Here is a 25477-nt window from a genome sequence, read left to right as displayed (position 1 = left end):
AGAGACAAAGAGCTCCTGCAGAAGGAAGTGGATGACCATTAATATGTAGTGAAAATACACAGATTAAATGTGATTTACAGTATTATGGGGAAAAAACAGGATCAATGAAACTAATGTTTTGACCTTCATTTCACTAGAATTCAACTAGAATTTTGGAAGCTCCTGAAGAGGGGAGGAGGGAGAAGTCTTAGCTGTATAACAGGTTGACAAGAAAAGGAACAGATGTATCACTCGGAGCAGATTTCTTAATACCAAACCTACCTGCCATACTTGACACTTCTATGTTCTGATTTCATCTGTGTTTGGGGTGTTAAAATATCCACTTCACTGCTTCTAACCTGCTTGTTTATTGTTGAGTATACTAGCATGATTATATTTCACTCTATCACAGAGAAATTACGCGCAATGTGTTAAATTTTCATGCGGCCCATGCTAAACAAATGATTCTTAATCACTTAGGTATTCTAAACACGCAATACCTGGTGTGCCGAACTTGCATGGAGGGCTCATGCTTATGGGAGGAGTAAACAAAGGCAGCAAGCCTGAAAAACACGTTCCGTAAAGCCTCCAATTCAGACGGCACTTTTCTCTGAGCCAGAGCGACACGATCAGGTCCTCTGAGCCACAGCATTCACCTTAAGCTTTGTTAAGCACTATTCGGCGGTTTTTATTTGGGCGACGTGGAGCTGCTCATCAGGCAGGAGAGTCAGAGCGCAGAGCTGGGATGGATGCTGCTCAGAGAGACGCGCCGGTCAGCCCGCTGGAGAGGAGCAGCCACACCGCGTTCATACACAACAATACGCTGTATGTGTGGGGAGGTTACCAGGTAAGAAGAGCCGAGGTGTAATTATAGCCTCGCTACCTGTGCAGGTCCCCAAAACTTGATTCTGTTTATCTGAACGTCATCAGTGGGGGAAAACGTTTCGATGAAGAGAATGAACTTTCTAGAATTTCCTTTCTTTACCTGGATGATTAGGTGCAGGTGTTTCTACGCGGAGCCACGTCATGACAATAAATTTAAAGAAAAAGTCACTGGTGACTGCTTCTATGGTAACTCAGTGCGTCCTCGCTGTGTTTACTTTGAGGAAATTGAATCCTAAAGGAATAAATTACCGGAGTATATCAGTGTTCGTATTTATGAGTACGACAAATAACACGCATCCAGCATGTGTCGTTGAAAGGTATTACAGCTTGAGCTGCTACTGAACTGAGTGAGTTACACAAAGGTGTACAAGCACCTTTGTGTAACTGTTCACTTTAACTGTTCACTTTAATTAAAAGTGAACAGTTGTTTTGGTTCAATGCGTTTGTGACTGTATATGTATATGTAGACTTGAAAAAAAAAAAACACTGCGGAAACCAACTTGGCAAATGAACTGGAGATTTCAAATATCCTTCTAGGAAATCCTTCTAGCATGTTTCAACAAGAAACATTTTTTTAAACTGCATCTTGCTGCATCCAGGTTGTTGCTATGTCCATCAGCCATCTAAGGTCACCACAGCTTTTCAGCAATGTGCAGCTTTAGTGAACAAAAGAGGACATTCACAGCTTTATCTTGTCTTTGTTCCTTCACAGGTAGTTGCCGGACAGGATGTCGTGTTGCCCAGTGATGAGATATGGCTCTGTGATTTAGACAGTGGGATGTGGTAAGATCAAATGAGGGCTGTTTATCAGCTGAGACAAATGGTGTGTCACACTGACATGTATCAGAGGCTAGGACAAACTAGATAAAAGTGACTTAGCATTCAAAAAAACAGCCTTTTCTTTTATGGTTATTTGAGTCAGGTCAACTAAAACCAAAGCCAACCTTTCTTAGTGTTTACTTTATATGTGTGTTTAAGATTTCTAAGGCTTTACCTTCTTATCTTTTACAGGCGTTTTTTAACGTTTTTGTCTTTGCAGGGAGCGGAGAGAGATGACTGGAGACATCCCACCAGACCTGTCGGGCTTCTGCGGTGCTAATATTAACACTAAACTCTACATCTTTGGAGGATATGAAACAGCTGGGTACTCCAGCCAGGTGAGATGCTGGGCCACACATTCTGTTCCAACTCAGACCTGAGCGTCACGTTTGATAAAGATAAATGCTTAAACAAACTTCTACAGTCATACAAAAACTTTCTATCAGTTTTATGGTTTTATGTATCAGGATATAATAAAATAAATCATCTGGTACTTATCACGTTCATCCATCAAAATGCAAAGGTAGTGTCTGAAAAACTTCAGCGGAGGAAATAATTATGCAGAAGGTTGTGTGACAGCGTTTCAGCTTGGTTGAGGTGTGGACCTTGATTTTTTTTTTTTTTTTTTTTGTCTTGTTCAGCCAATTTAAATAGTCTTTAACATGAATACAGCCATTACTTCCTCTTGAAAACATAACACTAAACTTTTTAGTGTAAACATATTCCACATATTCCAGTATTCTTTATCTCAACTCATCTTATTTTAAATGATCATATCTTTCATTAAAATACTTCTGGTATTGCCAGATGTCGACACTTAGACATCTTGGCACTATCCTATTGATGCTGGAGAATCTGGATTTTCATTTTCTTCTTTACGTTGATTTTCTTATCTTGGACTTGCAAATCATGCGCTCCATGGCGTTCACTTGCTTGGTTCCTTTTCTTGTAGTCTTTTTTTTTTATTTATTGAGCTTTCACTCAAGCTGTAGTGAGTGTCTGACAGCAGATTGCATAGACCTGTTGGTTCAGAATAATTCAGCTCTACCAACAAATGCACGGTGGTAAGTTAAAAATGGGCCAGTGTACGTACATGTTTCACTAATGAGACACTAATTGTACAATTTTCTGCAGGGTAAGAACTTTTCCATGCAGATATTAGTACTTAAGGTAAATGCCCTCTTGTATGGCTCAGTTTCAAGGAAGTTTTAACTTGTCGCAGAGATGTCCTCACATCTAGAGGAGTTCATGCTCCTGTGGCTGCAAACTAAGCCCCATAATCATTACCCATCCACCACCATACTTGACAACTGGACTGCCATGAGCTTCTACATTTAACATGTTAACAGAGGCCTATAGAGTTTGAGCTCTTGGGTTTTTGCAGTTTCTCAGAGCATGCTGTTAACAGCGCTCCAGCTACTTCCATCCATCCATTTTCTTCAGCTTATCCAATTTGGGGTCGTTAAGGGGGTGGAGACTATCCCAACCGTTATAGAACAAGAGGTGGGGGTATATCCAAAATGGGTCGCTAGTCTGTTGCAGGGCAATCATTCACGCTCACATTCACACATATGACCAGTATAAGTTCACTATTTCACTTAACTAACTTCATGGTAACATGTGAAACTGTTGGAAAATTATTTTAGCCTTTCTATTTGACTGGGTGTAGATGTATCAGTGACAATTTGCCTACCAAGTTTGCTCCTGTCAGATAGTTTACTGTGAAATTTGGTAAATGAGTTGTACAAACATGTAATCCTGGTTTAGAAGAATGGACAAGAAAGTGTACCTTCCCACCTACTCCCATCCTTTCCTCCAAACTGTCACCATGGCAGCTCATATATATATCTTTGTCTTTCATATAATGAGCAAATATTAGCATACACAAAGTCAAAAAGTTAGCTAGTGACTTGAGCTGGTGTAAATGTTAGACCTGAGAGGCATCAGCATCTTGGCACTGTTGTTCTTGTTAAGATCAAGTTATCGTTCTGAACTTTGCTAGACTTGCTCACAGTGGGAGTACATACTTCAGCAGAACTGTTTGAAGGATAGTTGTATAGATTTCGAAAACTACACCCAGCTACCCGCCGGTCAACTTTTGATATCAGACTTTACATTTTTTGGTAACTTGCAAAAAAGCAAACATGTTTTTTTTTGTTTGTTTTTTTTTAAAGTCAGTTTCAGCACAATATTACTAAGATGCACAAGAGTAAGAAAGCAGATAAGGCTCTCTTTCTAGGGGTTTCTAAAAAAAACAACAGACAAAACAAAATTCCTTGCATAACTACTCGACACTTTACATGTATGTGCAGCGATATGCATGCCTCCTTCCCCAGGAGCAACACATTTGAAGTTATGTATTGTTTTTTTTTTTTAAAAGTGTAATATTGTTCATCATGTTTCAGATGTACTATTTGAGTAAGTCTTCTGAGCTTTTTTTTTTTTTTTTTTTTAAAGAAAGCTGTAAAAGTTGTTTGACTTTTTCAGAGGTCATCAAATATTTGTCTCTTCTGAAAACGGGCTCAGCTGTGTGACGTCATTGTTGTGATAATGTTTAATTAGAAGTCACTCAGAGCCTGACCTGTTCTTTATGCTTTCTGGTGGCTATCACTGATATGGAAGATTGGACAATGTGATCAGACGTGCATAAAGATAGCCCCAGAGTCGCAGGGGCTTGTCTGCACATCAGTGTTTAGAGAGGCATAAAGGAGATTCATCTATTTCATGTTTTGATTCAGGGTATGAAGACAGTCTCCAAATGTAGTTTGTCTTGTGTATTATTCCAAGCACCGTGTGTGTGTGTGTGTGTGTGTGTGTGTGTGTGTGTGCGCGCACGCACGCACGCACGCGTGTATGTGTACAATTCACAAATGCTGTTTTGCCAGGCTCATACCAGACTCTGTAGAGACTGGAGATTATCCAGCTCGATCATCTGTTCTGATAGCTATTTGAAGCGTGTGAAAGCTCTCTGTAGAGGCAGACTAGAAGTTCACAAAGAATGGCTTTTAAAATGAAAAGGTGCATAATCAGTGTGGGTTTACCATCCATATAATATGCAAAATTAAGAGTCAAGAATTTGTGGTTCATTTTTGACAATAAAATACAAACACAAGCAGCCAGGAGCTCCTTTTAAAAAAAGGTTTGAATTAAAAATTGGCTAGATGGCTAGACCGTGTGCTGAAAAAATATCCCCTGCACCATTACCACCTGAACCATGGATACAAGGTAGCATGGATCCTTGCTTTCATGCTGTTTATGGCAAATTTGCTCCTACCAGTTTGGTTTCTCCTCTGATGTGTGACATCAACAAGGCATTTTTCCCCCAGAGAACTGACATTCGCTTGATATTTTCTCTTTTTTCTGACCATTCTCTCTAAACCTTAGTCATGGTTGTGCGGAAAAAATCAGTAGATCAGCAATTTGTGAAGTACTCGGATCAACCCATCTGCCACCATAATCATGCCACATTAAAAGTCTTAAATCACCTTTCCTCCTCATTCTGATCCACAGTTTGATCTTGGCCATGTCTAACATGCCTAAATGCATTTGACCATATGATTGGCTAATTTGATATTTGCATTAAGGAGCAACTGATCAGGTGTATCTACCAAAGTAGCCAGCGAGTGTATTTTTCTTATTTTGTCTAATAAATTGAACTGTGTTTGTAGATGTTCAGCGTTGACCTCTCTGAGCCGTGCTGCTCATGGAAGAGAGTGACTGACACGAAGGGAACGACCCCCTCACCTCGTAACAAACACTCCTGCTGGGTACACAGAGGCAGGTCAGTTACTACAATACACAAGCTGTCAATGAATAGCAGCCCCAGTTTTACAAATACAAATAGCAGGGGTTTATGTTGCACCTTCACCTCATTTTTTTTGTTTAATTGAAGGATGTTTGTTTGTATAGTGTGTGTGTGTGTGTGTGTGTGTGTTTGTGTGTTGTTTGTTTGTTTGTTTGTTTGTTTGTTTGTTTTTTCACAAATTCTTCCAGGTTTCAGTAATTTCATTTGTAAATGAAAGTTAAAAGAGCAGTATTCTCTCCTATGTTGTCTCTGTGCAGATTGATCTACTTTGGTGGATATGGATGCAAGACCTTGAGGGAGTTACGAAACACATCGTCATCAAACTTCACTTTAGAAGAGATGTCCTGGGTAGATATTACTCTGATATAGAACTTTGGTTGCCAATTTATTGGTTAATCGTTGTTTTACTAATGATGATCGATATGTTTTTCTTTTTAGTCAAGAGCTGTAAATGAAGTAACTCTGTGCAAGGGATGGAACAGTGAGGTGAATGTGTTTGACACACTCACAGCTACATGGAGCATGCCAGAGACTCAAGTGAGTAAAACAATAAGATGGTCTTACTTTTGAACTATTAGGCTATAACCATGCTAGCAGTTCTCAGAGGCTGTATTCAGACACAGCTGTACCAGAAGCTATACTAAAACTTTGATGTTTCATGATTTTTTTTTTTTATTACAACGTGCTGACATCAGCCTGCTTTCTAACAACACGCTGATGTCTGACCTTTGACCTATGACCTTGAATCATTACACACTAAAATGGTATATTTTATTATCTTTAACCAAATGACTGGAGCAGAAGTTGATCCCGGCTGAAAAATTCCACACTTTTAAAAAATTCTGTAATTTACTAAATTAATACCTTGAAATAATTAATAAATCATTAAAGTAGCAACTGAGATAATACACTCACAAATAAAGTGTTTACTGAGATCATAATTAAGGGAGCTGAGGGCTGTTTTTCCACAGACTTGTACACAATTAGACACCTTTTTGCAACTAGAGGAGTCGCCCCCTGCTGGCCATTAGAAGGAATTAAGGTTTTAGCTACATCCTACATTGTGTTTACAATGCTCATATAATAGAATACCATATGACAGCATGGTGGGTATATAATAGGTTTTTCATGTATGTAGAAAAATTAGGGTCTAACTGAAAGCGAAGAGATGGGTTTCAGTGGTAAAGTCACTGTATTGAAATGCTGGTGGTGCTACAGGAAAAGCTGCGGGTCTAAGCTTCATCATCTGAGGACCATTTTGTGGGGAATCCGTTTGATGGTTGTGGGGAAAGATCACCAGCCTCATCAGTTCTTGTCAAGCTTATCAGACCAGCAAGGATGATGCTCTGGGTGGCCCTATAATAAGTAAAAAAAAATGGAGAAGGGTGATTTCACAAAACTATAATTTGTGTTTTGCTGATTTTTATAATAAAATGGTGTGTTTTCTTTTGTTCAGGGTTCTGCTCCATCCCCCAGAGGCTGCCATGCCAGTGCCTTGCTGGGGAACAAAGGTTACATCAATGGTGGTGTGGTGAGTTCACTTTTCTGAGCTGCTTAACGACACCATAAATAGCCAAAAATATGCAGACACTCTTGCACGCAACCTATTTTGTATCGGTTGATCTGCATTTTCGTCGTCCTCAAAGGGAAACTTTAATGCTGAAGTATACTGCAACTATTTTAGACAATACTCTTCCTCCAACTTTGTGGTAACAGTTTGGGGATGGCCCTTTCCTGTTTCAACATCCCTTTCCTGTTGTGACGTGAAGCCGCTCTCATGCACAAAGCCAGATCCTTTATAAAAATGGTTTTCTTTTTTGGTGTGAAAGAATTTGACTGACCTGCACAAAGTCACGACCTCAATCCCATCCACCCTCTCTGGGATGAGGTGGAAGTCAATGCTTATCACCTAAAAACAGTGTTCCACCTTCCAAATGCAGCTACAGTCTGGTGGGAAAATCTCGGAAAAGTGGAGCAGAAATACGGCAGATTAATGGACATAGCTTTATATTGAGATGCTCAACAATAATATATATTCTGTGGGCCATGTAGTGTATGGCAGATTAACAGTCACTCTCTTAAAACTTTATTTCTCCAAAAATATGATTTTAAATGCCAAAAAGTTCCAGGATTTAAGAATCACATTAAGTTTCCCAGCTGCCCCTTTTAGGTTTATCTCCTTCCACACCTCCAGTCCTCTCCCAGCATGCCAATATTATTAGTTTGCTCCATAGAAATTCTTTTCTGACCTCAGACTGACTCGACTGTCATACAGTAAAAAATATGACAAAGTCCATGTTCAAATGCTAAAGGTCGTAATAAAACGCCTATATTTCTGAGCTCTACACACACTGAAAAAATACACCAACTCATATCAGCTTGCAGCTTCTCTATATGGAGACACAAAGAGGCAAATATATTTTCACTCACCACAGGTGTGAGTGAAAGTGTAACGTAAGCACCCATGGGATCACACAACGAACATAAACCTCAAGGCGCTCTAAAAGGCTGATAACACCTTTCTTGCCCAGAATGGTGTAGACAAAGAAGAAAAAAATAACTTTGCATGTAACTAGTCCTGTAAGAAAGATGAGAGAGCAAAGTAGGCATTGAGACCAGCATAACTGGTGGCCTTAAAGGCATATTAAATGTATGCCTTTATCTTTGTGTGAAGCTTCCGATTTTGTTGCTCACATTTTGGACAGAGAGGACAGATGGTTTGAAAGAGGAGTGAGATCCCTTCCCAGACGCCTTAACGCCCACTCACATCCTGGGCCATCTGACCTCAGGAATTCGCATGATAAGGTGGGGCCAGGTTTCACAATGAGCTCACCCGAAACTCTGGCTGATTGGGACCCACACCCAGTTTCACACCTTGGCTCAGGCGATTAGAGGATCATCAGGTGGTCCTTTTGTCCCTCTGTGGGGGGATACTCCCACTAGGTTTATATCTGGGACTCTCCACCATTTGACCTTAGAACTGAAGAAGCTTCTCAGATGAGAGGTGAAACGTCTTCAAGTAACTCAAAGAAGTCCAGACGCTTTTCTTTGCAAGCTCCTTTGACTACGATGACCTGGATGACTGATAACCTTCACAGACATATTCCAATTTTGTTGCATCATCTTCCTTTTAATTCGACTTTAATATTGAGGATCGACACTGCAGCATTCACGAGATTGTGTGGAGCTGAACCTGAAATTATCTGTTTTTTACCCCTCACCTGCAAAAGGGTGATGGGGTGTTGTTGTCACCCCACTGATCGGGTGGCGTGGACACCTAAGTTTGTGAATGCAGTAACTTGAGAACAGGGTGATTTCGAAATTGATACCATAGGTGCGTCTACTAGGAGGCTGAGGGGTTTTAGAGTTTTGTGAAAACAAGAGCATATTACTAAATCACCACCTGCCCTACTTGGCAGACTGTAACTTCCTGTAACTTTGTCCTCCTCCTCCTCAAAATAAAAATGTGTTGTTGTTTTGACAGACTGGTGGAAGAGCCAGTAAGTAGTCAAACAGGATTTCCAGACTGTACATAAAAGATGGACATAGCTTCCAGGTCTGAAAAGTGTAGCAAATATGGAAGTGCTTTGAACTTTCCTTAAATGGCCATCAGGGGGTGATTATGTCGGTCCCTCTTTTACATACAGTCTAAAAATAGCAGCTGCAAAATAACCGGTCCAGATGTGCACAAATTTATAAAGTTGTTGTACTTCATATTTTTCTTTTAATGCTGAGTGCTGCAGTCATTTACAGCCAAGTGTAGTGCCTCAGGCAAGAGCAATGCCTAACATCTGAGTTTACATTTGCAGGAAGCAGCAGAGTTGGACATGTTCTGCTTAGACCTGGACACCTGGACCTGGACCAAACTGTAAATTTTCTTTCACTCTTGCACACATACAAAAGCAATGACCTAACAGGATTTGTCCTTAGTGGCTTACTGACCACTGCTCTGTATTTTTTTTTATTTATTTTTTTATTTATCTTTTTTGAACAGTGACATCTACTCAGCTTTTGCACCTCTTGGTCGCTCTTGGCATACCATGACGCCCACGTCAGATCACACGCTGTTCATGTACGGAGGTTTTGGCACAAATGGAGATACTTTAAGTAAGTCTAAGAACCCAGAATAAGCACTGATCTGTTATGGTATGAGACAAAAAACTACAAGAATGAAAGTAATTATAAAGAGGCAGAAAATGAAGTGGTTCTTTGTGGTCCGCTTTCCAAAAAAAACCTCCCAAATATTTAAGCAAATCCACCCCCTTGTTTTTCCTGATGCCATTTATAAAACAGATAACCATTCTGATTGCATATAATCATTCTTTTGGTTCAATGAAGTGAATGGTTTGTGAAAGTGAAGCTTCGTTATTTTATCATGAGCCTCTTTCTTTTAGATGACGCCTGGCAGTTTAACACACAAACAAGAGAGTGGACCAAGATGATAAACCCCCACAAAGACAAGCCCAGGTAATTAAAATCATTCTGTAAATGTTAAAATTAAGTGTTTCAGCTTCATAGTTTTATCATAATTGTTATTTATTCCCCAGAACTCTTCAAAATGCACAACATTTAAGCCTTTCTGCAGTAAACCTTTATTTACTTGTCAGAGTTTTCCATACGGCGTGCCTGGGGAGGGATAGTGACGTTGTGGTGTTTGGGGGAAGCAGGAACCTCCGCATCGTCATGGATTCGGTATGTGATTAACATCGGTCATATTGTTTTGTTACACTGTAAGGTCTTACTGAATAAATCCATTGTGGTATAATCCTTTCCCGTTGCAGACATCATCAAAGGGCTGCTGCATTAAACAGCAACTTTCCTTAAATACTTTTAAACCCCATTACTCTTAAGGTAACTTGTTGAGTCAACCAATTACAGCGTCGTCTTTAACCAGGAGTGTTACATAAATGAAGCATAAGTAGTTTAAGGGCTCATAGTATTAAATGCACCTGCAATGTGTTGCAGAGTCATGTGAAAAATAACCTCTTTCAGTTCTAAGGCTTTACATATCAAGGCAACAGAAACAGTAATTTGTTCCTTAACGGGTCTTAAAATGAGGTAAATGAGCCTCAGATGAACCACAACAACATGGCACTTTACAAATTGCCATTATTTATTTAACAAATACTAAGCAAAAGTGAAGTTTATTATCTGTTTATCAGATCATCAGCAAGTGTGAAGAGCTCTATAAAAACATACATTTTGGCAGTTTGCTGGTCTGGAGCCTCCAGCTTTGTGTTAGCACAGTGTAAAGGAGGAGAGACACCAGCAATGATCTCAGAGAAGCCATTATTGCTGCTAACTGATCTGGGAAGGGTTATTGGGTCATTTCCATTATATTTGAAGTCCATCATTCTACAGTCAGAAAGTTTATTTACGAGAGGGAAGCTGACGATGTCTCCCAATGTGTTTCCCTCAAGTTCAGATCATGCAATGCTCAAAGAAACTGCAAAAAAACCCCAAAAAACAACAACCCTAAAAGCCACATCTCAGACTCAGATGTAGAACGTTTAGCATTATGCTTCATTCACAAACAGAAAACTAACTCAAATAAGATGACTGGGATCACTGGTGCTGATGTTGCACAGAAAAAATGAACCTAGGACCGTTTGTGGGAGAGAAATCATGAGCTTTAAAGATGGAAAAAAAGCATTTTGACATTTCATTCTTAATGTTAAATGTAGCAGTACTTTAGAAAATGTCAGGGATTTGAAGAAAGTCTTTATGATTTATTATCTGCAAGAAGTTCGTGCAAACGTTGATATGACCGTACAGTAGGACATACAGAGTGTTCACTAAGTGTGGCAACCATAAACTGATTCAATTTTTGTGCCCAAAAACGTTCAAGTAGGGAAAAAAGGTATAATGATTCTTGCATGTATCATCCATCCTCATGGGATTATTTTGAATCCTGTCATCAGATGGTTATTTTGAGGCTTCCATCACCACATCACTGCAGAGACGTACTCATCTTTCAGACTCAGCCTTACTCCCTCTCCAGGTATGACTAACTAAAATTTTAGGATTCATTTAACAAAGATGCAGCGTGGGTTTCATACTTTCTGTTGTGTTAATCATTTCATACTTTAACACATGTATTTCTTGTCATCACTGAAACCTCCATTCACAATCTCCATTTACACAGAATTAATCAGTTTTAATAAAGTCTGCAAACACAGCTGTGCAACTCCTTGTAGTTGTGCTGCCTCACATGCAGCAAGGCGTTAGATTAATAAGCTTTATCTTGGTATTATACGAACACAGGTCACTTTATTAGGTACACATGTTTAACGGCTTATTAACACAAATATCTAATCGTCTGGTTACATGACAGAAACTCAGCTCATGACCAAGACAACCTGCTAAACTTCAAACCGAGCTGAGTATTTTAGAAACTGCTGATCTTCTAGGATTTTCCTGCACAACCATCTGTAGTTTTTAGAGAGAATTCTCTGAAAAATACAAAACATCCTGTGAGCAGCAGGAATAGAGATGCTTTCAGCACTTTGTCTGTATCATAAATAATTAAGGCAGTTTTCAAGGCAAAAGAGGGCCCCAAGCTGGTACTAGCAAGGTCTACCTAATAAAGTGGTTGGTGAGAGTGTAGGTGACAGAAAACATAATGGTTCCCTTGAATAAATAAAACTGCACGCTGAGGTATTTTCCTGTGTTCTGCTCTTCTTCAGGTTATGTGAGGATGTCATTGGACGAAACTCAGAGCTGCTCAGGTTGCAGCTCAGCTGGTTGCCATCGAAGGTACAGAGGACACTTGAGAAGAGAATGAGCTTTTTTTCTGCCAGTTCTTAAAACTTAGAGAGGACTATGTTTAGACTAGACACCAAGATTCTGAGCAAGTCTTCACTGAAATGTCTTCATTTATAAGTTGGGAATATGTATTTATACTTTGAAAAATGGTGCTAGATAAGATACTTTTTAACTTAATTTGTAAATGAAGCCTTTTTAATTTTGGGTAAAATTATTCCGTTTTGTGGTTTCATGTTGTGCTGTCTGTTTAACGTTTAAAAATTGTCTGTGAAATAGTAATAAAAGGTATTGATGTAACATATTAGTGTAGCTTTTTTTTTTTTTGTTATCACTTTAAGAGTGGAAAATGTTGCAAAATAAAAGCATAAGCAATTGTAAAAATATAAGTAATTGTAGCTTTAAAAATACACTGGATAACATTCTACTCTAAGAGTGGGTTCTGTGCTAGTAAATGTTACCCTTCAAAAATATAAATAATTAGTAAATCTGAAGATGAATGGGTTTTATTGTGAATTTGTTTCCTTTCCTCCTTTCTCCTTTGACCTTACAAACATAAAAGCTTTATTATCAATATTTATTCTTCATGGAAGTCAAAGAAACCATAAGCAGAGCCCCATCATACGATTTGAAAATTACATTTATGGAAAAAATGCAAAGCAGAACCAGGCAGGGATGCTTTTTAAATGCAATATTTCATTTGCAAAAAGGTGATTTTAAAGCCTGATTGCAGGTGCGGGCAGCAGATCCACAGGGCAGGAGGTGGATCTCTGAATATCTGCTGGGCAGAACTGTTTGTTTCACACAGGTCGTACATAGTTAGCAGGAAGCATGCCCCGCTGCCCAGTGCGCTGGTTAAAGCCGAACACCCATCCCTCGTCTATCGGCTCCACATCTAAGATCAGATCACCTTCCTGCAGAGAAAGCTCATCCGCTTCAGCTGCCATGTAGCTGTACATGGCCTGGTAGCGCTTCTGAATGAGTGGAAACACACACAGAGAAGAGATGAATGAACAGAACCAGTCAGACATGCAGACACTGATATAGCAGATAAGAACATAAAGAGCACACAGTCTACCAGGATACATTTGAATTTAATTTCCCTACAGGAAGAATAAACAGAAGCAAATGTAATACATGGCAAGAAGTTTTAATATTAATTCATTAGAGCTTGCTGTGTTTATAGTTAATCAAATCTAAAGTCTAAAACTGTGAGCATTCACACCTATGGTGAAAGATTAAAAACTACAGCTGTGTTTTATGAATTGATAGTATCCGGGATCTGTGTTATTGCTGCAGGAGACAAGAGAAAATTCAAAAAAGCTTGAAAAACATTTCACACAAAAACAGGGTATGAGCCCAAGTGTGTAGACACCTTTCTTTACTATTAAAATGTGGGAGCACGCTTGAAATGACGTGTATAGAAAATATAATTTTGTGCAACAGCTTGTGTTTCTTCTTGTGGGTTTTTTGGTCAACATATTACCCAGTCTACACAGTCACGTCCATAAAAACCTGGTTTTCTAGTCTGGTATAAAATAGATTTGGTTGAACTGGAAGCCAGGCCTTATCAATCAACATTCATAGTGAATCCCTGCAGATTCAACCTCTGGAGGAATCTCTCCAGATGATTGATGTACCCACAGAATGAGGCCCATCTTAAAAGAGAGCATGCACACAGGTGTAATGTATGTGTCCACATACTTTTGGGCATACGTTTGCTTATGTATTGTTCTTACCCCTCCACTGTGTGGTGCTACAGCAGCAGTACGCATTTGTCCAGCAGACTGACCAAAGTCACTGACAGGGTTGGATGGCTGGTCCTCATAGTCTAAACACACACACAGTTCATACACACATTTAAAGGGAAAACTGTTATAAAGTCCCTGTGTAAGGATCTGTCTCACCTTGCCTATTTTCCGGAGGAGGCGCGTCACTTCGAATCTTGCTCTTCTCAAATTCTTCATGGTACTTTATCTGCACACACATGCACACATGTTAAATCCACACGATGGTGCTAAGCTTTCACATTTGACGGTTCAGCCTCAGCAAACCCTCCCACTGTGAGAAGCAGCTCACCATTTTAGGAGGTGCTGAGAGATGACGAGTGGATATTGCAGCCACAGACGCAGAGAGAGAAAGACCCACATCTATTTAGTGTCCGCTTTTATTTGTCTATTTTCAGTAGTTGCAGCCCACTTGCTCCTTTTTGAAGGTCAACCACTATCACATTAGTTTCACTTGAGAGTGGCTCAAAAAGCCCCCACAGGCTCCCATATTAAAAATGCTGACCTTTATATCATTAAATACCATGTTTATAGCCCAATACAGAGAACTGTTTTTTCCTTCATTAAATAAACAGCAAATTATTTTTAATTCATTCATTTGGATATTACAGGGAATCACTTTGATGTGCAGGTGTGCTTGTAGCCAAAAGCTGTCTTCAAGGTTTCACTTCCAATAACAGGGTTAGGGTTATAGTTAGGGTCCTCTGAACTGGACCGCTTTGCCATGTTTGTGCGTTTTGAAGCTTTTTTAATGGCATTATCAAACTTGCTGCGCAGTTACCTGTACTAACAGCATGTCCTAGAAGCTTCTTTTGGTGCGTCTTACACTTATCAATAATTATGTTTCTCTCCACTGGTTGCAAAAGGAAGTTGCAAATGCAGTCGTACACTTCAGTTTATCTTTGTGGTTAGTAAAGACGTGTGACGACCCCTGACTCTTGTTTTCAACCTTTTCACATTTGTCTTGATGCACGTTCAATCATCTAGTTAAGGAAATCTCAAAAAACGTTGATTCTGTTCATCTGGATGTAGCGTTTTCAGTGGGAGAAACGTTTTAGATGAACAGAATCAACTTTTTTGGGTTTTCTCATTTGTTTTGATGTCGCTGGTGGGCAGAGGAGGGTTTGTCAGTGCCAGCTGTTCCCAGCACTCTCTTTTTCCCTCCTGCTCCTTGTGACCATCACACCCTGGATAGCACTTGTTTTTGCACACACACATACATTCACTTGCTTACATGTCCTCACTCATCTACACCCTACATCACTGAGGCCATTGATTTGCAAATGTCAATAGTTTATATTTCAGTTGTTTAATTAGGTTTAATAAATAATGTTTATATTGGCAAGCGGTGTGTCGACCTTTTTGCCATGGCCTTATGAGCCAAGTTGTGACACTTGTCTAATAAGTTTATAGTCTCAATCGCTAATTTAACATATTATTTAATAAAACAATGTGTTTATGCTGTCAATTATGTTGCCATTCAGACTAATACTGATGACAGATCACTGTCATATGTCATGGAGATCTACCCCTCACTGATTAAAAAAAAAAAAATAAACCAACATAGCTACGCCAAAAATATTCAAGTTGAGGCTTTAAAACAGAATTTCACTAATGACCTAGTGACATCACTGGCTGAGCTTTTATATGCAGTAAATTGTATTTGCCTTTTTTGGTCTAACTGTCTGAAAGCAACTTATTTTTAAAAACTGCTTTTTTCAGCGTTTTCCAACAGAAGCTGCTGGTGATGGGGTATTCAGTGACACAAAGCAACTCAAAGATTCTTGAACTTTATATGTGTTGAACTTATTCTGTTGTTAGTTTGGTATGTTGCTTGTGCAACATACAGTATGTCCCCCAAGAATAAAAACAACTCTGGGTCTAGTACTTAGAGGAAACTGGATGTTGCTTAAGGAAGAGAAGGAGCAGCCTCCTGTGACCTCAAGAAACCTCGAGAGGAGTAAACAGAAACAGGAATTTGTGGGAATAAAACTGGAGGAAAGGGATTGTTTTTAAAGTGGGAAGTGAGGGTGGAGAAATGAGAAAAAGACTGATACTAATACCAGTGGAAAAATAATATATTGCCCCTTTGACACACAGCTTATCACCCATGATTCCTTTCTACAACTAGTGCGCTCATGAGAGAGGAAGAGAAAGTTTGTGTGTATGTGTGTGTGTGTGTGGATAGCAGTTCCCTTTGTGTCCACAGCTGAGAGACTTTGACCATATAGGGCAGCTGTTCCTCAGTGGATGGAGAGAAATGCCTGAAATGTGCCTGTGTGTCTCTGCAGGGTTGTACTCTTGACATCTTTTGCTGCTCTTTGCAGCAACATGTTCTCTGCTTTCTATGCTGAAGCCATCAGCAAATCTACAATCCTGATCTGGACTTTCTCGTTTTCTTCTTTGAAAACTAAAATGCCTTTTTTAACGTCTGCAGACTTGCTGCTTGCATCTGTCTATGACATCCTTCTGGAACTGAAAAATGTTGCCATAGTGAGATGCATACCAGATGTTTGACAGTCAAGGCCAAACATCCAGCAGTTTTCCCTCATTTTTGCAAGTGAAGAGCAAACTGAAGATACAAAAGTTCTATTAGAAGATATTGAAGGAGTCTGACAACATGACTGCACTTACGTTACTGATCTGATCCTGTGTCTTCTTCACTCTCTGCATCTCTGGAGTATCGACCACCACACTGAAACCCTTCCCCTTGTTCTTCTCAAACTCCTCCTTGTAAAGGGCCTGCAAATTTCAGAGTTATTTTAGAAGAATAACTTGAAGTTTAAAGAAAAAACTGCTTTCTTGGTAAAAAATTATTCTAAAAAAATTGACTCCACTCTCTTTGTGTATCAGGACTGAGCTGTATCTGTTATTAAAATCCAACCGCATGCCTTTTTTTTTTTTTTTTTTTGAAAAGATGGAGATACCACTTGAAATTACTATGACTAAAAAATATGTAGCAATGCTGTGCTTCCTTTCTTTTGCATCAATCTTGGTTGCATTGTAGCCCAGGTACAATAACATCTGTGTGTACTGACTTTCCTTATTGCTATAAGGTTTAACTGCAAAGGTCTATATTTTTCCTTTTGGCCTTACAGACTTAGAGCTGTTATTGACTAGATTTTATGAGGACGGTTTAAAGCAGTTAATATGAAGCCGCTAACAGTCATTAACTGTTGGGTCTGTCCCCCAAATTCCTCTTCAAGCATGTATAAGGTTGACTAGTGAACACTTTCTCTGTGAAAACAGTGGAAAAACGAATCTGTAGCTCTTAGGGGGTAATGTTATTGATATTAAGAGGCCTAATGGTTAAACTAAGCCAACTGGCTGGTGGTTCATTATTAGCATACGGACATGAGAGTGTTGTCAATCTTTTTATCTGCCTCTGACCAAGAAAGTGAATGGTCACATTCCCAACAATGATCCAATATTTCTTTAAACATTAAACAAGTTAAATGACACAAGTGGAAGGAAACAGTTAGCTTTGTTACATATCGAATGCATGCATCGTTTTATCTTTGACATCAGCTAAAGCCACGGAAGTCGAGTTTTAAAATGAAGCCGCATTCAGTTACACTGTGCATCGTTTTACTGTTACAACGATCTGTTATTACAGCAACAAAAAATCCAATCCTGCAGCCCGTCTACCATGCACGCTAAAAGAAAATAGTTCTTTTCATGGCTTCTTTGCAGCCTGAAGTGGAAAATCTAAGACATTTTGCAAATGCTTAACTTTTAGTGAAGCTAAATCTATGCTTTTATTATTTTGCAAGGCACACCTGCAATTGTAACTTCCTGGGATTATTATTATTTTTCATTTCATCTCAAATGTAGCACAACCTGAATGCAGCACTGAATCAAAGCCAACAAAGGATGATTAACAAAGACTTTTACATGTAAAGAATAAGATGGTATGGAAGCCCATGCAGACATGCAGATAGCAAAGCCGCATCATAATGTTTTAAAGAAGGAGGGAAAAAAAGAAGGAAGATCATTTGTTATAATTGGAGAGGTAATGGATAAATGGAGATGTTATCGGAGAATTCGATTCTTGGTGGTCTTTAAGGTGGACCGAGCATACGTTACTGATCTGGTCCTGTGTCTTCTTCACTCTCTGCATCTCTGGAGTGTCAGCCACGGCGCTGAAACCTTTCCCCTTGTTCTTTTCAAACTCCTCCTTATAGAGCGCCTGTAAATTTTCATTCATCAGTCTTTATTGTTCATTTTAATGTTTTTAACTTAGACAAAGGAGCTTAGGGCAATGCTTTGGCTTAAATTCTCAATTCTAAAGGGTTATACTTGCTAAAATGATCATGTTAAACACTTTTACTGCATTTTAATCAAAAATATACAAAAACTGATTCATGCAGGGCTTTAAATGGCCTTTTGGTGAGAGTTTTTAAAGCTTAAAACCTCAAGGAAACACTTGCAAACTTATTCCATGCCTGCATGTTTATTTGAAAGTAAATCTGAGATCCCCGCGAACTCACGCAGACATGCAAACATAAGTGAGTCATGATGTTGCTATGAGGAATATGCCTCCTCGGTAAGAGAGCTTGACTGCAGAGACTTTTATGGTTATAAACAATGAACTGGGCTGGTTTGATGAGTAAAGCGCAGAACGGGAGGGGTGGTGGTGTAAATTTGATCATGCTGTTATAACAGCCGTGTTGAAATGAAACGACAGATTTAATTGTTAACCAAAAATACAGCCGCTCTTGGCGTGTTTGTCCTGTTTCATCAGGTGCTTGTTTATTTAGAGACTAACTGTTCAAAGAGACAGCTTAAAAGGAATCTAGTGGAATAAAAAATAAAAGACGGTCACATTTTTTATAGGACTCAATCCTTTGAAAAAATAGAAAAGCAGAAAAACTCAGTACAGCCTTACTGTGTCCATATGAATTAAGAGTGTAAGTTGCAGCCAAGTGCTGCTAATCAAATACACTTAATTAACTGATCGTCAAAAAGTTTCAGCACTTCCCGGGGGTGGATTTCCCAGCAAATTCCCCCCAAATTAGACTGTGCTCAGAGAAATAAAAAAAGAAAACAAGAGTTATATATCAGAGCCTACACACCTCAGTAAACATGTTAAATAATAAAATTCATAACAGCAAAATTAGAAAAAAGGTGAAACATTTTTTTGCTTGTTTGGAAGAGTTGGTTAGAGAAAGCCTCTACATGGCAGTAGACGATATATCAAATAAACTTAATGTATCGCAAATTTTTCCCACTATGATGGTTAAAATGGCTTTATCATAACCATCCAGTATAAACGGCCATGGCAATATTAAGCTGTCTGCACGTAATTCAGTTTTTTCTCCCACACGCTGCGACTGCATCATCAATCTCCCCTCCCAACAGGTACATTTCCTCTTATCACTCAGCCCTACTTGGCAGTATGGTTTAGGTTTGCAAAGCTGCATCTGAACAAACTGCAAGACTTTTGTAACAATGTGCTTTTGACAGAGGAGAACAAAGTGGAAATGGAGCCATAAAGAACAGCAAACCAAACAAGCACCACATATACCTTACACATCATGAGGTTTTGCAACCACAGGACCTGGGCAGTCACTGAGTCGACCATGAACTCTGTATACCAGAGTATTCTAGAGTCAAAAGTGAGGCCATGTGGCTGACAGCTAAAGCTTAGTCAACATTTGGTCATGCAATAGGACAATGATTGCAAGCACAGCAGCAAATCTACAAAAGAAGGGAATGATCCAGTCAAGGTTACACTTCAGCCCAGGTGAATTGTTGTGATGGGGACCTTAAAAGAGCTGTGCATAAATGAATGCTCACAAACCTCAGTGAACTGGGCAGATGTAGGTCACAGTGCCTCTCATCAAACAGATGTGCTAATATTTACCATGAATGTTTTTGATTTATTACCACATGTTGACACAGAAACACTTGAAAATAGCAGGGCGGTGACAAAGGAAACAGTATAGCAGCACTGAAAGTCAATACTGTTTGATGCATTTATAGATGACATCAATGAAGCTACAAAAATATCAAATGGTTTCAGGCACCTTAATACACGTGTAATGGCTTCTGCTGTGTTACTGCAACCTTTAAGATTTTTTCAGCCATTATAAGACCTTTGCATTGTTTATTGCATTGTAAAAGTTACATTTAAAACTGTGTCCTCTCTTTTCAGAAACAGTTTATGTATTAAATAATTCACAAAATTCACATTTTTCACTTGGATGATTTTTCTTGGCAATGCAGATTAGCGTTCTGCATACCTACGCAATTGGTTTAGCTTAACTGCCGGCATTATGAATGGGGGTAGGGGTCGAGGACCATCCAAAAAGCTAACTGTGCCCCCTCAGCTATATTCCTTTTACATATTTATATGTAAAATCCAGTCATACAGTTTGGTAATTAAGAAGTGAAACACCCACATTGCTGTTAATTTATTGTAATAACAACCAAGCTCATGTTAATGATTCTGTGAATAGCACCTTAGTGCATCTGCAGTAAACACTTTAGTATGACCAAGGAGGACACTGATTTTGGAGCATATGGGCCTATGCAAGTCAGACTTTGACAAGTACCCCTCACTTTTCTTAAGAACTGAAAAAATACCATTCACCAGCTTATGCATTTTTTTTTTAAAGCACTTGAAAATTTCAAAACAAATGTGCAAGTGTGCATGAATACTTTGCTATAGAAACCATTTCCTGATAAACAGGAAACGTGAACTGGTAAAAGGTTATGCCGTGTTCAGTTAACTAAACTTAACTATTCTCTGCAAATTTCGATATTCTGTCTAACAAATACAGGTCTGCACGGGTCTTGCAGAAATGCAGTCGTGAGTGGATTGTCTAACTTTTTTCATCCTTTTAAAAGGGAAGAGAAGCTTCACCTCAAAATGCTGAGTGGCAAGATGATCCTTAAAGTTTAATCTGTGAAGGAATCTCTTTAATTTTGCGTGACTTGCAGGACTTATCTCTTTGATCAGGTTAGAACATGTTGGCATGAACAGTGTGATTAGATTAGAGCTTAAGAACAGGGATGGCAGGGAAAAGGAGGCCGGTACCACATCAGAGGCTAAAAGGAGACTGGATCTGAGAGTATTTTTAAAAATGCTCTCAAACCTCTGATCATTTTCAAGAGTTCCTGACGAAACGCATTTGAACTTCACGAATGTCAGATTGGCTCATGTTGTAAAAGTAGAGTCTCAAAATGAAGCTACCATGTCCTTATTTAAGTAACTCATCAAAGGGTACCTTTGATTTAATCAAAGGAATCCAATTGTCATGAGAGCAGAGCCAAGATCTGCGTCCTGATCTCCTGCTCTGATACCGAGCTGAGTGAAGGAGATATATATATAGAACTTTTCCACCAATGGGTTGCTGTTGCCAGTGCTTAACCTAGAAAAAGCTCCACTTATTTCCACCTTTAAAAAGACTGATGCTGGTGCCAAAAAAGCTGACATCAGCACAGCTCCAAACAATTGCTGCCACCAAAGTTGGAATCACTGCTCTCAGTGACAGTGTGAAGGCCATGGCGGAAAATTCAGGGCTAATTTTAATAAAACATGAGCCAAAGCAACTTCTGTTAAAATGTCCAGCTTTTACAATGTAACATTTAGTTCCCTGGCATATCTGGTTATCAAAGACACCAAAGCAGAACTGTTATTTCTCGCACCACCTTCAACACTGTGATGACGGAAAAGAGGCAATCAGGACTGATAGATATGTAACACCAAGCGATGTTGCTGCAGTGAGCTTGCAAACAGTATCTCCTTTTCTCTGCTGGTCAAGACCAAGATGTAAATGATGGCAGAGATAGGCCTGAACTGCTAAAGTCTCACCTGACTATTAAGCATGCTCTGTTGTTTGAGACGCAGATTCTCGGGGGTGTCGGTCACTATGGTGAAGGAGGTTTTGGGGTAATGCCTGAAAAAAAAAAAACAGAAGGGAAGAAATTAGATAAATGAAGATTCACATCATGCATTCATCCACCCATCTATCCAGTTAAGCAGCAAGACCATGATTAGATTGATTGGTGTTAACCAAAGTCCTACAACATAACAGCAATCTTCTATGAAATCCAGCCCAACAATATGATTGGCTGATAGAGTTTTTCCATGCATTTTAGTTCAGGTTTTGCTGAATGTCTTCTTCCTATGGATGTTCAATGGCTTTATGCTTGGCTGCTTTGTTTTTTGCTATATTTGATTTTCAGGAGAAGCAAACTGTTGTCAAACTGAATTGAATAAACTGATTAATTTGTTCATTCTGCAAATAATTTGTGCCTTATAATATTATGTAAAGAGCACAATAGATGAACCCGGGTTGCTGTTTAATAACAGTCGGACAGCAAATTTCTAATCTCACGTCAATCTTTAGGAATGACTGGAATCACATGATTCAATCTGTCTGCTCACACTTCTCTTTTCCATCACTTCCACATGCTGTCTGCAGCTTCTCCTGCTCAACTGCTTCAGAATTTAACTTCTGCTCATGTGGTAGATTTGTTAATGATGAAACAACCAAACCTGTTCAATCACCTTGCACAGATAATAGAAAAAAAGGCCGTAGTAAATAATTCCTATAATGCTACGTATTATAATTTTGTGGCTATAGTTGCGTAATGAACTGATTTTGATTGACGCTAATGTTACTTAATAACAAGCAGTAACCTAAAGGAGCTGAAAAAGTGAAACGTCAAAAACTAGTGTCTCTAAAGGCCATTTTAGGCTGGCTCCAAAAGTGACTCCCATGTTAAAATGTCCAAATTCAGCAATAAACTTACAATATTTGCCTTTTATGATTACTGTACAGTGGATTTTTTTCCCCAAGAAATCACTCATTTGGATTTTGTTGAGGCCTAAAGTAGTTGAGCCCTTTGACTGACAGGTGTGCCAACACCTAGCCCATAGCCGATACTGTAGGCCTCACCTCCAGTAATTGGCATTACTGAACTGTACTTCTGGACCTCGTGTGTTAATGCAAACTCATAATATCTGACTTATAATATGGCATGCTGCAAAGCACAGCCTGTCCAAGAAATCTGTGCTTCAAATTCAATGAATGAAATTCTATAATTTATTAGTCAGTTACTTGGCACTAGTTAGCACACACAGTGTCTGTGTGGATCACCTCTACAGTGTAAGGATGCAGCTTTCTGAACAAGCTTGCTAGCGTTTCCTCATAACTTAGCACTTGACTCTTTCATCCAAATAAGGCTGGCTCAAAAAAAAGCAAGCAAAGAAACAAAAAACCACCAGGTCTACGTCTGAAATGCTAATGCCGAGGCTTCAGAGGAAAGGTAACCACATCTTTTATATGTTAGATACGGTTTTGTTTCTTTCAAATATACTGCAAGCTCTTAACAAAGAGTCAGATGCTATCCAGCTATTTTAAGTGTTTGTTTTAGTCATCATGGTGGTGCATGCTGTGAACACTCACATAGTGCAGTAAGGTTTCTTCTCAAAGCCTTTGTAGTTCGTCATGCTCAAGGCCATCTTGCAGACCTCACAGCTGAAACAACCTTTGTGCCAATACTAGGAAAAAAGAGAAGAAATAAAGTCTGAAGTATTAGACTTAGAAGAAAATGCATTTCCATCGACACAAATTTAGATCTGTATTAACCTTTTTTGACAGAACACTGTGGAAATCTTGTTCACTCTTACTGGCTGATTGAATTAAATGGTTTTTCATTTGAAAAAATAAAACTTTTTTCTCTCTCTCTCTCTCTCTCTGAGCGGGGAAATCCCTTGACTCCTCTACATAAGGCCACAGCTGTCCTACTAATCTGTTTCTATTTCTCCCATCGCTTCACTAAAAGATTTCCAATAAGAAATGGTTCAAATGGAAAATGACTGTGAGAAATAATGCTGTGAAATTAGGTGCATTTTTAAACCTATGCACTATGCATATAAACTTTCCCATAAATATATTTTTTGCATTATTAAATAAAAGTCCTGCAGGAAGCCATTTTTCCCAAAAGAAATCAGGAATTGATAACATCTCTGTAACTTAGGTCACTTTACTTTGATTAAGTCCTTAAATTGATTAGATTATCTTGATTATAAATAATATTCATCTGATTCCACTAAAATGATCAGAGTACATCTATTTGAGAAACCACAGATGCATAGATTATTATTGATTATGTAAGATATAAATTTTTTAACATTTGGAGATTTCTAGTTGATTTTTATGTGTATTATCTAGACTTCCATTTTGCATGTTTTTTTTGGCTTGGTTGTGACTGTACAAAATATGCATCCAGTTAAAGCATCACATGAGATATGACTGCATAAAAATAGTTTTAAAACTGTAGAATAAAAAAGAACTTTTGCAAGTGGACAAAACTATTTTAAATTTAAAATATCTATAATAAAATTGAAAGTATAAGTTAGTCTTGAAAATCACCTGATAAATCTTTGCATACATTAGAGTAAATCACATTAAGGTCAGTGGATGGGCTTAAACTTGTTTCACCTTACCTTATCAAGGCAGTTTATTTTTTCTGTTGGGTAAACTGGTTTATTGCATCTCCCACAGGGCGGATTCATGATTGCAGAAAAAACAAAAACAAGTTTACTAGTCCAAAAGTTCAGGAGTAAAGGACCTGTAATGGGCAGCTGGTACTCGAACCGTCCTCCCGCTTTCTCGCAGGCATTTCAGTTAATATGACCCCAAGGCGAGGAGGAGTCAACTGTGCAGCACGGAGACCTCATGTTGCCTTTATGGGTCGTCGGACATAGCAATTTTGCTTCTGGTGTTTAAGTAATTAATACGAGATGGTCGTCAAATGTGATTCTATATGATATTTTTAGTAACTTAAAATGAATTAACAACAAAAACAAACGAAACCATTGCGCATCATTCAGCGGCCTCTTTAGCTTGTCCAAATATGTTTTGTAAATTACAGGGTTTTCGCATGCCATGAAGGCAGCATCAGCAGCGTTGAGGAGAAGTGAGGTTGATAACCTTAAAAGGAGTAACAACATAGACTAATCCAAATGTACTGTAATAACGCTTTTAAATAAATAAGGTCGACTCTAAACATAAGTTTATCGCGGTAAGCTCTAAATATCTACATTTATACAACAACAGGGTTACAACTTTTTATTTAAAAAAAACCCCATACACAGCACTAACACAAAAATTTAACCAGTAAAGAAAACAAAGAATTATCCATGCTATTGATGACGTGAATGATAAATAGATATCTCCAACTGCTACGTGGGGACATGATAATATCCTGTACTGCGGTTCGACTTTGTTTATTTGACGCCCTCTGCTGGAAACAAGCTCGATTACAACCAGGTCTGCCATTTTGTTTACATTGTTAAGTTAGCGGAAAGCTTCGGACTAAACAAACCTGTGTATTATAATATATGTTGGGATTTATGAGTAAATGCAAGAAACAACTATATAGTACATTCAGCGTGTCAGTACTGAACATGTGGTATATTCAT

At 38.7% G+C, this 25477-nt stretch overlaps 2 protein-coding genes across 6 annotated transcripts; one reads left to right on the top strand and one right to left on the bottom strand.

Annotated features, from left to right (window-relative positions):
• Window positions 1–462: 462 nt before the first annotated feature.
• On the top strand, window positions 463–12550 carry LOC120723021 (kelch domain-containing protein 1-like). Of its 3 annotated transcripts, none has more exons than XM_040014266.1 (13): window positions 463–826; window positions 1577–1647; window positions 1904–2021; window positions 5352–5464; window positions 5746–5836; window positions 5927–6025; window positions 6945–7019; window positions 9298–9356; window positions 9483–9595; window positions 9883–9955; window positions 10096–10180; window positions 11410–11489; window positions 12175–12550. In XM_040014266.1, exons 1-13 carry the CDS (start codon window positions 725–727, stop codon window positions 12293–12295), a joined length of 1200 nt encoding a protein of 399 aa, XP_039870200.1. In that variant the 5' UTR covers window positions 463–724; the 3' UTR covers window positions 12296–12550. The 3 variants fall into 3 exon arrangements, with proteins under 3 accessions (XP_039870200.1, XP_039870202.1, XP_039870201.1); XM_040014268.1 differs by lacking the exon at window positions 463–826 and adding an exon at window positions 1048–1181; XM_040014267.1 differs by lacking the exon at window positions 463–826 and adding an exon at window positions 1048–1211.
• A 190-nt stretch (window positions 12551–12740) lies between these two features.
• On the bottom strand, window positions 12741–24691 carry LOC120723023 (LIM and SH3 domain protein 1-like). Of its 3 annotated transcripts, XM_040014269.1 has the most exons (8): window positions 24500–24690; window positions 23457–23551; window positions 21857–21941; window positions 18119–18226; window positions 16672–16779; window positions 14158–14227; window positions 13990–14081; window positions 12741–13224 (listed from the first exon to the last, which is right to left on the bottom strand). In XM_040014269.1, exons 1-8 carry the CDS (start codon window positions 24566–24568, stop codon window positions 13051–13053), a joined length of 801 nt encoding a protein of 266 aa, XP_039870203.1. In that variant the 5' UTR covers window positions 24569–24690; the 3' UTR covers window positions 12741–13050. The 3 variants fall into 3 exon arrangements, with proteins under 3 accessions (XP_039870203.1, XP_039870205.1, XP_039870204.1); XM_040014271.1 differs by lacking the exon at window positions 16672–16779 and having other exon boundaries at window positions 24500–24691; XM_040014270.1 differs by lacking the exon at window positions 18119–18226.
• Between the last annotated feature and the right edge of the window lie 786 nt (window positions 24692–25477).

The sequence above is a fragment of the Simochromis diagramma genome, unplaced genomic scaffold, assembly GCF_900408965.1.
Source record: "Simochromis diagramma unplaced genomic scaffold, fSimDia1.1 OVJJ01000669.1, whole genome shotgun sequence".
Classification (NCBI taxonomy): Eukaryota; Metazoa; Chordata; class Actinopteri; order Cichliformes; family Cichlidae; genus Simochromis; species Simochromis diagramma.
Note: the sequence above shows the minus strand (reverse complement) of the source record. Positions and strands in the feature narration are given on the sequence as shown.